We start from the raw sequence: 14,040 nt of genomic DNA on the forward strand, positions 1-14,040 counted from the left end.
GCAGAGCAGGGCTGTGGTAACCAGAACGGCTTTAATGCAATGCACAGAAGTTTACAGCTGGCGAGGACAGAGACACTGCAGAGCACACCTGGAGTGCAGAGCTCAGCTCCACTGCTCTGCAGGGCAGAGGAACCTCCAGGCCCACCAGGAATTACCTGCCTGTGGGACACAAGTCACACATTGTCACAGTGAGTGGAAGCCTCCACACAGAAACATGGCAGGGGGGGTTGGGTTCCTTCTCTGCTGGACCCAGCTCGCAGCAATGCTCCACCAGCTGCAGCCCACTGCAGAGCTCCCAGCCCTCAGCATCCCTGCAGCCATTCTCTCTCCCTCTGGAGCAGAGGGATCAGGGAATAGGAACCATCACCATCCCTCCAGCTTCACAGGGGAGCATTTCTAGGTGTGTGTGAGGGTGCTCACCCTGCCTACAGTGCACACTACAAGCTGTGGCTTATGTTTAGCAACACTGACACAGCTGCTGAGGGTGCAGGAATGGTTTTCAGACCTGAATATGATTTGGGTTTCAGACCTGGAACGTGATTCAGGAATGGGTTTCAGACCTAGAACATGATTCAGGATTGGGTTTCAGACCTGGAACGTGATTCAGGATTGGGTTTCAGACCTGGAACGTGATTCAGGATTGGGTTTCAGACCTGGAACGTGATTCAGGATTGGGTTTCAGACCTGGAACATGATTCAGGATTGGGTTTCAGACCTGGAACGTGATTCAGGATTGGGTTTCAGACCTGGAACATGATTCAGGATTGGGTTTCAGACCTGGAACGTGATTCAGGATTGGGTTTCAGACCTGGAACATGATTCAGGAATGGGTTTCAGACCTGGAACGTGATTCAGGAATGGGTTTCAGACCTGAACATGATTCAGGAATGGGTTTCAGGCCTGGAACATGATTCAGGATTGGGTTTCAAACCTGGAACGTGATTCAGGAATGGGTTTCAGGCCTGGAACATGATTCAGGATTGGGTTTCAAACCTGGAACGTGATTCAGGAATGGGTTTCAGGCCTGGAACATGATTCAGGATTGGGTTTCAAACCTGGAACGTGATTCAGGATTGGGTTTCAGGCCTGGAACGTGATTCAGGAATGGGTTTCAGACCTGGAATGTGATTCAGGATTGGGTTTCAGACCTAAAACCTGATTTGGAGGAATGTGTTTCAGACCTGGAACCTGATTTCACTGTCAAGACACTACTGTAGTAATGCTTTGGAGTCTCTCTGCTTGCTGAAAGGCCTTGACTTAACACCATGAGAAAAACAAAACAAAACAAAACCAAAACAACCAACCAAACACCACAAAAATTCAACTCCCCAACACAAGAGTCTTTGGTGGAAGCTGAGTTAAAGTTACAGATGACCACTTTGGAGTGATTGAGAGTTCAGTGATTCCACAGATCTCGCAGAGCCTCTTGCTGAAGTCCCACTGCAGACCTGCTGTGCATCAGGATTGCTGGCAGGGCTTTGCTGCTGCAGGTGGAACCCCTCCTGTGTGCTCCATGCAGAGTGTGCATTACAGACTGAGCCTCTGCTGGCTGCCAGGGGCTGGGCTGTAAATGCTGAGCAGTGCTGAGCTGGCTGGAAGGCAGAGGAGAGGTGAGGCAAGGCCCCAGGATGCTGTGGAAGGTGCAGGTCACCACCATGGGCTGCTCCTGCTCCATGCACTGGACAAACATCACAGCTCTGAGGCACAGAGAGGCCAAGCCAACTGCTTTGTCTTGTTGCATGCAGAAACTCTCATGAGCCCATTTGAAAAGGTCTGGAAGTGCATTCCAGCTGGGGTTGGGGGTAAGAACCTGCCTCTTACCCAGGGGCAGCACTGCAGCCATAACTGCAGCCCAAGGGCCGAGCAGGAGGACCCAGGGCAGCAAACAGAATTGCCTACAGCTTGAGAAAGAGATGAAACCAGGGGTTCTGGTCAGAAAACTGACTTCAGACACTGCACTGAGGCCATCCAGGTCTTATTTTCATTAACATCACCAGGGGGGTGGCAAAGAAAACATTGAAACCAGCAAGCTTCAGAGTATGGCAATGAAATGTCCAGGCAGGGTTCAGCACACTGGAGCTGCACTGCTGGCACTGCAGGATCAGGAGGAATGGATACAGGGTGGGAATGAGAAGCAGATCAGACTAACAGGCACTGAAATCCACTTTTCTGACCACAACCAAAAGCTCTTCCCTTTATAGGTCACACACAGAGGTTTGGCCAAGCTGCCTCCACCCCCACAGGAGATTTCAAACCGTTGAAGCCCTGGCTGGAGGCTGGCAGGGTCCTTAGCTTCTGGGGCACCCTTAGCTTGCTCCTTGTGTAAAGTGCTTGAAGAACACCAAAGCTGCCAAAACACTGTCTGGAAACACAGCCTGCCCCCAGCAGAGGCAGGGCTGGGCAGGGGCTGCACACCTTGCTGCACCTCCCCTCCCTCCCTCCTCCCCTCCCTGGGCTGGCAGGGCAGGGGGGCAAGGTCTGACCTCCAGGCAGCTCATCCCCACCTCACCAAGAGGAGAGGTGAAAGGCTCTGGTCCCAGCATGGAGGGGAGCAGGGCAATGCCTCTGCAGCAGCAGCTGAGGGAGGGCTGGACCTGGCCCAGAGAAGTTTCACAGAATTAGCCAAAAGCAAATTTTTCAAGTAAAAGTGCAGGCAAGGAAGGAGAACCTGGATGGAGTTAGAGAGGGAATGGCCTGACCCCACATCTTCTGCAGAGGTGCTACCTGCTGAGCAAGGCATCTCCCTGCTCCACAGATCCATCCCTGCAAGGTCTGACCTCCCTTCCAGCAGCTTCCCCAGGGAATTCCACAGCTCCAGGTCACAGGGAGCCTCCTGGCCACGAGCACAGCTGTGGCACAGCTCCTGTGCTGAACTGAACCTGGCCCTGGGGCTCCTCAGGACCCCTGGGATTCACAGTTTGCTCCTCTGACAACAACTTTAACACAGAGCCAGCAACCACCTCTGGGGTACACAGTGGACAGACAAGAAACACAGCAAGGAGCAGCCTCAGCTTTGCTGAAGAAACCTCTCAGGCATTTCTTTACAGCACTTCTGTTCCCAGGAGGTGCTGCTGGAGGGACAGAACAAACCCCAAGCCACCACTGTGCACCAGTGGGGTGTACCAGCAGGCTCCCAGCTCCACACAACTCAGCCTGCCCTGGGCTCAGCAAGGGGGCTGTGCAAGCCCTGCAGCCTCCCTGCTTCCAAGTCCTCTCCCTCCCCACCCCAGACCTGTCCCAGCTTCTCCCACTCCCTCCCAGGCAGGCCTCACACCAACCACATCCAGCAGAACATTTGGCTCCTTGCAACTGGAGATAGTTTGGAGGGGAGCTGAATGTGGGGAGGGGAAAGGACCCCAGGAGCTGTGGGTAACTCCTGCTTGCAGAGGCCTCACTGGGCAGCTCCCAGCACTCAGGGGGTTCCAGGCAGCCTCCCCAGGCCCTGCAATGCTCTGCTCTGGTCCAGCAGCCTTCATGTGGCTGTTGCATTCTTTGACCACTCATTATTTGCACACCAGACAAAGCCAGTGCTGGAGCTCAGCAGTTTTTCCCCACAGAACTAGACTGAAGCAGTTTTCAGCTGCAGAAGCTCTCCTAGGTGTGACTCTGGTGAGTTAGGAGCAGCTGGGGCTGGTCCTTGCCCCTCAGTGACAGCAAAACTTCCATTCCCAGTACACATCAAGGCTGGAACCTGCTCTGTGTTCAGCAGCTCCTGACCTCAGAAGCAATTCCCCTGCCCAAATGTGGCATCCCCACACCCAAACACCTCAGAGCCACTGATGAGAGAAGCCCAAGAGAGAACACTGCACAAGGCTCCAGCTCACAGGGCACCAACAGACTGTCCTGGGAAACAGCCACCACAAGGCTTGTAGGAGACTGAGCCAGATGCTGCTGCACTCAGTGGGGACTTTGTGCCATAGATGTCAGGTCCCTAGACACAAACCCAGCAGGTTTTGCTCTGGAGCTGTCAGAGGAGGGCTCAGCAGCCACTGGCATCCCTGCCACAGGGGGGGTCTGACAGCCCTGACCACACTGCAGGGGCCAGAGAGAGCAGAGCCAGGACAAGTGATGCAAGCAGGCATCCTGCAGGATGGAGGTGAGAGGTTTCACCCTGAGCTCTCTCTTAGCTTAGTGAGAAGAGGGAGAAGCAAAGTGCTCTGCTCCTGCCCAGCTGCCAGCCAGTGACTCCTCCTCCAAACAGCACATTGGGGTTCACCACCTCAGTGACTGAAGGAGCACCAAGGAGGTGTCCTCCTCTTCAGGAAGCACAACACTGTTCCAGGCCGATGTTGCCCAAGGAGTGTGCCTGGACTTTGGTCAGGTTCATCCTTAACCACAGGCACCCCAAGAGGCAGCAGAGTCCTGCAGCCCCTGCAGCATGAAGCCAGCTGAGGTCCGTGGGGCAGCAGAGCCACCCTGCTGTGTGCATGAGACAGTCCTCACTCAGGGGTGCCTTTAACACTGTAAGACTGCACAGCTCTCCTCTGCAGCACCATCCTGGCTCCTTACACTTCTACCTAAACCAAAGAGCAAACACAGACCCCAGCCTCTGCCTGAGCATCCCCACAGGAGCAGCTCTGCTGAGGCTGCTGTGCCCAGGAGGCTGCAGGATGCTGAAGGCACTTCAGGTGCAGCACAGCAGGGAGCTGCAGCCACAGCCTGTGCAGTGCCACAGCTCTGCTCTGCTCCTGCCAGAGCTGCACAAACCTGCAGCTGGGTGTGCAGACAACCTCCAAACACACAGCACAGAATCACCCTGCTGCCAGCTCTGCCACCACCAGCAGCAGGAAGAGCCAACTTCAACCCTGCTCCCCCAGCCCCACTGACAGGAACCCACAGCAGCTCTTTCCCCTCTGCCATCCCTTCCTTTCCAGAGCACTTAGCAAGTCCTGCTTGACTTGGTCTGTGATTGGTAAACCTCTGATTGACTTTCTCTGTGATTGACTTTCTCTGTGATTAATAAACCTCTCCTTGACCTGCTCTGTGATTAATAAACCTCTGATTGACTTTCTCTGTGATAAGTAAACCTCTCCTTGACCTGCTCTGTGATTTGTAAACCTCTCCTTGACCTGCTCTGTGATAAGTAGACCTCTTCATTGATCTGAGAATGCATTTCCCCAGCCAGGACCAAAAACAAATAGGGAACAATACTGGTTTGGAAAAGCATCTACAAACATAAATGTGAGTGGGAAGGGGGAAAAGACAGTGGGAGAAGGAAGGTGAGAAGCAACTGGCAAAGGATATGAAGGTCCTGAGAGCCAAGCATTCAGACTAACATAAGTTAAAATGCTTCACTCTAGATCACTGCAAATAGAGTCCTGACCCAAAAATAATCATTCTTTTATATATATATATATATATATATATCTTGCTATGTCAGTCATTCCAACTAAGAGGTTCAAGGCCCAGTGAGAGGTGGGCTCCTCAGGGCACACACACAGCTCCCAGCCCCCAGCAGATTAAGGCTTTTGCTTCCCCACTTTGGAAGGGAAGGGAGCGGAGGCGAAGGGATCGGCGCCGGGCAGCTCTGTAGTCCTGGAAGACAAAGGGGTGACGGAGACAGATCCTGCTATCACCTGTCTGTTGGTCTGAGAAATCACTTTGTAAGCAGCTATGGGCTTGGCCTCCAGCCCCTGCCCATCCTCCGGGCTGTAGTGCCTGGAATACTTGGAGAGGGACTGCGGACGGAAAGGTTTGTTGGGCACAGAGCCCAGCGCGGCCTCCTGCGCTGCCACCTGGCTCCTCTCGCTGCCAGCCTGCTCCTGCAGCACCCCCGGGGAAGGGCTGGGGGCTGAGGGCTCCACGGCTCTGACAGAGGAGGGATGGAGGTTGCCTGGCTGAGCGAAGCTGGCAGGGGGATACTGAGCTCTGGCTGAGGCTGGGAAGGCAGCCCTGTGCTGGCCGTCACCTCCTGGGCTCCGGAAGATGGGTGGTGGGAAGGGCTCCTTAGCCACACCCTGGGAAGTCAACTCTTCCAGGCTTTTCTTTTTAGTGAAAGGGGCTCTCAGAAAGACATCTGCTTCCTCTGGCTGCCTGGGAGCCAGGCTGCCCTTGGAGATGAAAGGAGCTTTGGTGAAGACATCCACCTCGTCAGGCACCCTCCTGGAGCTCCGGAAGGGAGCCGTGGCAAACACGTCTGGCTCGTTGAAAACCTCCCCTGTGTGTGACTGGAAGGCAGGGAACAGCACCTCCCCTGCTCTGGGCTGGGAGGACTGGGGCTGGGCATCTTCTTTGGAGGCCTCAAGTCGTTCCTTGGGTGCAGCCTGCAGGAAGCCTGGGCACAGCTTGCAGGTTTCCTCCTCCTCTTCTGAATCCATCAGCAGAGGCCTGGAGCCGCTGCAATCCAGGAGGTCTCCCTCCTGGTCTGTGCCCTCTCCCTCGCTGCTGTAGAAGGAGCTGTTGCTGGAAGGTCCATCTCTTGTCAGCAGCTCTGGCTCCGAGTTGTGCTGCACTTTCACCTCCAGGACCTCAGGCTGCCCCTTGTACAGAGCAAGGCCATCGCTGCCAGGAGGTCCTTTAGAGAGATCCAGAGCTGCAGCTGGGAAGAGGGCAGGGTCCCTCTGCAGACCTACAAATGCAAGAGAAGAGAGTCAGTTTCCAAGCCCACAGGCTTCATCCCCTCAGGCAAGACCAAGAATGAAGGTGCTGATCACACAAGAACCACCATGCTGGGCAGACTGAAACCACCACCACGAATGGGAAACAGGGAGGAGAGGGAGGACGACTGAAAGGAAATGCCAATGCCAGGGGAGGTGCTGATGACACACAGTGACAGACAACCCCCCACTGCCTCACAGCCTGGGGACACCACAAACACCACTGGCCAGAAAGAGATGGGAGATGTTGCACACAAGGATGGACTCTCAGCACCACGCCACAAAGGTTCCTCTGCCCCCCACGACAACCACCACCAGCAGAGAGCCTTTCACTTGGCAACACTGCTGCCTGGAGTGCAGCTCCAGCAAAGGGGCAGGCTTGGGTATCCTGCACTGCTGGCCCTACCCACAGCCAGAGCTTGGCATGGCCTCTGTGTCTGACACATCCCTCGGGAAGGCTGGGAGATGCTCAGGCCACTGAACTCCAGAGGATGCCCTCTGAGCTGTACAACAATATCCAGGGCCCACAGGTCAGCCTGGGGCTGTGAATGCCTCCTGCTACTGCAGCAGCAGCACTGACGAGCACTGCAAGGCAAATGCTGTGGAACATTCCAGACCATGCCTTCAAGCCAAGCATCTGACACAGCTCTAAAGCTCTGCACACAGGGCAGGGGGAGCCTCGCAGCTCTGCTCCCCTCCAGCAGGGGGTTGGCTTTGCTTAGGACTCAACACAGACAGAACAGAAGATCTCTTACCTTCAGAGAGCTACTGGCAGGCTAGGAAGGTGTCACTGGGCTCATGTTAGCAAGAGGACAGGAAGAAGGCAGATGAGAACTAAGCAGTGTGCAGTGCAGGGAGCAGCAGGAGGGGGCAGGAGGTTGGCTGGAGGCCACTGAGTGAGGACAAGGGAAGTATGAACCAACCCAGCCTGCTGTGGCACCCACACTCCTCCCAGGGTCAGCACTTGAGCACCCAGTGCCTCCTGCAAGCACCACTCCTCAAGCAGCTCCAGGGACCCCTCCTCGGTGCCCTCTCACAACCAATGACACAGCAGCCAGGCAGTGGGCACCAAACCCAGGCTTCATTGGGCAAGTGTGCACTGGGGTGGCACTGCTGGAGAGCTGTCAGCATGCAACAGGGCACTCCAGGGACACTGCCTGCCTCTCCTGGAGCCTCTGCACTGCTTCAGCCCTGGACACTGCTCAGGGCTTACAGGGATGGTACCTTGGCAGTGCTGTTTCTTCCAGAAGGCTGAGGCTGGTTAGGTGCTCACCAGGAGGTTTGGGCAGAGCAGGACCAGCTGCCTCTGGGTGACCCTCACCAAAACACAGCACAGGGAAAGGGGGAAGAGGCAAAAGGGATTTCTGGTGGAGAGCATCCCAGCAGGGCTTGGGACAGGGACAGCACCACCAAGGCTCCTGATCAGAATCCTCCTGTTACAGAGTTCCCCGTGCCAGCAGCTGCCTGGGCTCACACAAGCCATGGCACCTAGGAGAGAGGGGCAGGAGGGTGGCAGGGGCTCAGCACAGGGGCAGGAGCTGTGTGTGATATGCACAAGAGGAATCTCAGCAGCAAAGCCTTGGCCCAGGGCTTTCCTGCTCTCTCAGCCCATCCTGAGAAGGGCACCAAATGCTCAGCAGCAGCTTCCTCCCTTGCCAAGGCCAGCACAGGAGCTGTGAACCCCCTGGGAGGGAAGAGTGGAGCAGTGCTCAGGCAGCAGCTGGTGCTGGCCTCTGCTTAGAGCTGGGCTCACCCAAAGCTGCCAGGCAGCACAGCCAGGAGGGAAGGGCTCTGGCAGTCTGGAAACAACAGAAAGAGGCACAGCAGCAGCAAACCACAGTGAAGTCTGGGGGTCTGCTGAGAGAGGGGGGCACCATCTGCACCCCCATGTTCTGTTTCAGTGATGGAGGAACAAGAGCTGGCTCCCAGGCACCACCCCACAGGAACTGGTCACAGCCACTTTTTCTTTCCTGGTTTCCTCAGTTCACTTCCTTCAGCAGAAAGCAAGAGGCCAGCCCCAGAAGGAGCTGTGGCAGCATCACCATGAGGCAGGCAGCATCATGCCAGCATCTACTGCAGTTAACAGCAGGGTGCAGGTCCAGCTAGAGAGTGGCTTCAGCAGCTGTGAGAGGAGATCTCCATCTCCTGCTCTAGAGGAGGTCTGAGCCCTGCTTAGACACCGAGGTGCAACCAAACCCCAACCCCTCCTGAGGGAAGGTCAGGTCAGAGCTAAGGACAGGAGGTCAGCAACTCCCCACAGGCAGCCACAGCTCCAGGCCTTGCAGACAAACATCTCAGAGGCTCCTGCTGCACATCTCTGAGGACAGAGCTTGCAGCCAGCACTGAGAGATGCTTTGGTCTGAGGTCAGAGGCCAGGCTGCAGCACTCCAGGGATGGTTTCCCAGGGACGAGGTAGCTTTGTTCTGCCTTGCAAGGGAGCAGAGAAAGGAGCACTGGGAGCTGCTGAAGGACAAACCTCCCACAGCCAAGCCAGTGCCTGCTGCTGGAAGCCCTGCCCTCGGCTCCTGTCACACCCAGGGCAGGCTGTGCACAGCCACAGGAACACAGCAAGGCTCTCACCACCCCTCCTGCAGAAAGGGATGCAGCACTTCCCAGCACCTGCCTGTGCCAGGATGGGCACTGCCAAGGGGCAGCTGCCTCCTCTGGCCCCTCCTGGGAGCTGTTGCCTGATGGGGCAGCACCCCTCAGATTTGCAGTCAGTGCTCTGCAGGCTCCAACAGCTGCAAGCTTTCCAGCACAGAACCCTCCCAGAAGCTTGAGGTGAGGGCTGAGGTTTCTCCCTAGCCCTGCACAACGTTTTCTGTTGCAGGCTCAGATCTATGCCCTACAGAAACAATTCCTGAGCTATGCTCAGGCTCCCCTTCTGCATGGAGAACAAATCCACTCCTCACTCAGGGCCCCAAGAGTGCAGCCTGCAGGCACTCAGAGGGCAGCCTGGAGAAGAGAGCAGGCTCCCAAGAGGCTGACACATGGAGCTCTCCCACCCTGTAAGCAAGCAGGGCACTGAGGTGGCAGGGAGCTGGAACAGCTGCCAGGAAGGCTAAACAAGATTCACTCTCCCTGTGATGGGAACTGCCAGGAGCAGAGCAGGCACCAAGATGATCTCACTGCTGGAGCCCAGCCCACAACAGGTCAGGGCAGGGCAGGGCAGACAGAGGCACTCCTGGCCTCTAAAGCTCCTCTTCCACCAAGTGACTCTCCCTGCCCATGGCAGGGGGGTGGAACTGGATGACCTTTAAGGTCCCTTCCAACCCAACCCATTCTGTGATCCCATCAAGTCAGGAAGCTTTTAGCATATTCCAGCATGGTGGGAGTTGGAAAGGACCTCTGGAGGTCGTCCAGTCCAACCCCTCTGCTCCAGCAGGGTACCCAGAGCAGCTTGCCCAGGAGCACAATGTCCAGGTGGGTTTGGAATCTCTCCAGAGAAGGAGAATCCACAAGCTCTGAGCAGCCTGCTGCAGACCTCTGGTAACAGCTAAAGAGCAGCACAGTCACAGGCAAGGTCTGACATTTCTAAAGGGTCACAAGACTCCTTCCTTCCTCCCTCTTTCCTTCCTTCCTGATGTTTTTCCTTGCATTCCAACCCCTTGAAACAAAGCCATTAAACCACAACAGAGAGCTTTGGGTGCTTTCAGGAGGAGGTCTCCCAGCAGAGCACCACAGGTCAGCATCCCCACACCACTGTACTGTGGACAGCAGCAGGAAGCACTGCCTGGGGCTGGGAGGGGATCTCAGGTCTGCAGTTCCAGAAGGTAAGGAACTGAATGTCCCAGTTTGGGCACAGTGCTACAGACACTTGCCCTGTGCAGAGTGAGCCAGGGGGAGGTGTGAAACACCAACCCCCAGAGCACATCCCAGCAGCCTGGGACCAGGACTGAGCAGCTGGAGGCTAACAGCAGTGTCTGGGTCCCCTCCCCTCGCTCAGCCAACTGCCAGCTGTGAGCCCTGCTTCAGCTGCAGCCTGGCCTTGCCTGAGCAAACCAGGAGGTGAGTTTCTGGGAGTGAAACTGCCTCCTGTGCAGGGCAGGAGTCTCACACATCAGCTCTGGCCTTACAACAACCTCAGCCTGGCAGCCAAGCCTTGCTCCCCTGGAGCCCTGAGCTGCTGCTGAGCATGATCTGTGCTCCCCCAGGGCACAGCTCCCAGCTACAGAAAAGAGAGTTACAGACACAGGAATGAAAAACAAACACCACAAAAACCTTTTTGTCTCCTCCCCAGGTCTGTGTTTGCTGCTGCAGTGGAAGCACTTTGAACATGCAGTGCCCACACAGCTCAGCAAAGCACTGCCCTGGGGGCTCCATCTCCCCATGGTGACCTCAGCACTGCCCACCTCAGCCACACTTCCCCCACAGCCACTCCCCAGCTCTGATGGATTCCCACCAGAGTTCCTCAGCTAGAAAATATATTGGCTAAAAAAACCCCAACTCAAACAACAACAAAAAGTAACCCCAAGCCCCCCAGCCCCAAACCCCTTCCTCCACAGCACCACACCCAGGCTTCAGGAGCAGCTGCTGCTGGCTGCCAGCCCTGCAGGCAGAGGCCTCTGAGCTCCACGTTTGGTGTCTGCCTGGATCCCCCCAGACCTGCTGAACCACAGCTGAACCTTCATTGTCATAACCAAATACATTTTTCAACCAACTTCTAAAGCAGATGGAGCTGGAGGGACTGGAGGCAGCACCTTGAGAGCCTTCAGGACACCACCACTCACTTCCAGCGAGTGCCCTCGACAAGAACTTTGCTCTGCACAGAGATTCACTCAGCTTGCCACTTGCCTGTGGCTCTTAGAGGATGCCACGAAGCCACCAGTGGCTTCTTCCACCTGCCTCAGGCTTCCTCCACCCCTCTCAGGCTTCTGCAGCAGGCTGCACTCTGCCTGCAGCCTCAGGGAAGCCTGTGAGGACTTGCACAGCCTGACCTGGAGCTGCAGCACCTCTGCTTTGGGGACAGGCACACAAACACCACAGCCCTGTTGGCTGCTGGGCTGTGGGTGCCACCCTTGTGCTCACCCAGTTGAGAGATCTCCAAAGGCAGAGGCAGTCCAGATCCCCTCAGAGTGAAGCAAGAGCCAATATCTCAGTTCCAGCTGTCCCTCTGCACATCTCAAACCCAGAGGTGATTCTTCCATCCAGAGCACCACCCAGATTTGGAAGGGAGCTGCCCCCTGCACTGGGGCTGCACCTGCAGGATCCTGGCAGGGGAACCCATCCAGCCCATGCCAAGAACACTGCCCCCAGCTCCAGCCTGTCAGGGCAGAGAGGCTCCCAGCAGTCCACCCTGAGCCAACAGCACAGACAGGGCAGAAAGGCTCTGCTGGGACCTGGCTGACTGCATTCCACTGCTGAACACCACCTGAGCCTACAGCCCCTGCAAGGGGACAGAAACATCTCCTATGGCTCCAAACAAGGCCCCAAGCACAGCTGTGAGGGAACCATTCTGGGGATGCTGGACCCACAGCAGCTCCTGGCTGAAAGCTCAGGTTGTGCCCTCAGAGCAGCAGTGTCACACAAACCTCCCCTGACTTTTGAGCACCAACCCAAGGCCTGGAGGACACTCAGAGAGTTCACATAGAAAACAAAACAAAACACAACTCAAATCCTGGGGTCAGCTTTGGGCCTCTCACTGCAGGAAGGACATGGAGCAGGGTCAGAGAAGGGCAACAAAGCTGAGGGAAGAGTCTGGAGGACAGGTGAGGAGCAGCTGAGGGACCTGGGGGTGTTTAGTCTGGAGGAGGCTGAGAGGAGACCTCATTGCTCTCTACAGCTCCCAGAAAGGAGGCTAAAGCCAGGTAACCACCCCCTCCCCCTTCTCCCTAGTCTCAGGTGCTAAAAGGAGAGAAAATTGCCTGAAATTGAGCCAGGAGAGGGTTAGGTTGGAGATGAGGAAAAATTTTCTTTGCCGCAAGAGTGGTCAGGGATTGGCACAGGCTGCCCAGGGAGGTGGTGGAGTCTCCATCCCTGGAGGTTCCAGAAACCTGTGGCCATGGCAGCTGGGGTCATGGTTTGGTGTCCATGGTGGTGGTGGGTTGCTGGTTGGACTGGATGCTCTCAGAGGCCTTTTCCAAACCAAACCATTTCCCTGCAGTCAATCCCAGCATTCCCTCATTCCACCTCTCCCATTCCTATCCACTCCAGGAGCGAGCAGTGAAGGCTTCCCCAGGGCCAGGCTGTAGGGCAGACACCTCTGAGGACACAGCTGGCAGGGCACTGGATCCCCCAACCTGCAGCCAGGAGGAACCTGCTTGGCAAATCAACTGCAATCAGATAGCAACCAGTGAGATCTGCTCATTTAATAGCATTGGTCAGAACCCAGGGAGCAGCCTTGGCAGGGCCCTTGAACGAGTGCCATTAGCAACATTCTTTAAAAGTACTTTAATTGACAGAAATCTTTTGTTTCTAATATACAGCAGATGGTGCTTTGTAAAATCCATTCTCTCTTCATATAATCTCAGGCTCTGTCTATACAATAACTTTCTATCTATAACAGCTGCGTGGTTTCCAGTCCAGCTTTTTTTTTTTTTTTTTTTTTTGCCTGTGCTTTAAGGAATATAAAACAAAAATAATCATCATCATCATTAATTAATAATATTAATAATTAGTCGATAATAAACTTCTATCCACAATTTGACTAAAGGTCATCTCCATAAGTTCTGATGTAAAGCTTCTCTTGGAAAGGTGCAGTGTACACAGGTCAGGATACAACACACTTAAGCAATACTTTTATTATTAGTAAGGGTGGAGAGGTTGGAAAAGAAGAGTAGTGGAGAGCAGACACACACCCGAGGGCAGTTCTATGTACAGAGCTGGTTAGGCTAAGTGGTGGTGGTGGTGGTGGTGGGGTGGGGGCAGAGCAGAGACTGGAGGAGAGGCGCAGTCAGAGACTCTGAGTTGTTGCCTTCTGAGCCAGAGGTTGTACAGACACATTCCAGCCGTTGGGACTTTCGCACATGGGAACTGCACTTTGTACTACTACGGCTACGAACACGTACACAAGGTCAGCAGGAAGCTACTACTTATTCCACTACAGAGGAGGAAGAGTCCTTCTGGTCAGAAAGAGCTTGCAAATACAAGAGAGAAATCCCAGACTTCGTGGCCATAAAGCCAAGGAGGAGCAGGAGGAGGAGTCCCAGCTAGGTGACAAACTAAGTGTGGTGAAGGGAGGGGAAGAAAAGAAAAGGTTGAAGCCACGGAGCTGCAGCAGCTCTGATTCCAAATCACCCGCACCCAGTGCATGCTTGCTCCACACAGGCTGAGGAGTGCCAGAGAGTCCACAGCAATCTTTGTCTACTGCACAAATGGTTCCATACTCAACTGGTTTGCACTACAGAGTCACAAGAGAGAGAAGGGGAAGGCAGGACAGTACCTGATGCTTGACTAAACCCAGGGCTGGAGAGGCAACCACCTGCAGGACCATTTGCTTCAGACA

At 55.2% G+C, this 14,040-nt stretch overlaps 1 protein-coding gene across 1 annotated transcript in view; it reads right to left on the reverse strand.

Moving 5' to 3' along the window:
* Positions 1-5,384: 5,384 nt before the first annotated feature.
* Positions 5,385-14,040, reverse strand: part of AAK1 (AP2 associated kinase 1) — a 93,413-nt gene continuing 84,757 nt past the window's right edge. Inside the window, exon 17 of the mRNA XM_054396636.1 lies at positions 5,385-6,568. Within this exon, the coding sequence (XP_054252611.1) occupies positions 5,460-6,568 (1,109 nt within the window). The 3' untranslated portion in view covers positions 5,385-5,459. The remainder of the gene's footprint in view (positions 6,569-14,040) is intronic.

This window comes from Indicator indicator, chromosome 38 (assembly GCF_027791375.1).
Source record: "Indicator indicator isolate 239-I01 chromosome 38, UM_Iind_1.1, whole genome shotgun sequence".
In the NCBI taxonomy this organism is placed as follows: Eukaryota; Metazoa; Chordata; class Aves; order Piciformes; family Indicatoridae; genus Indicator; species Indicator indicator.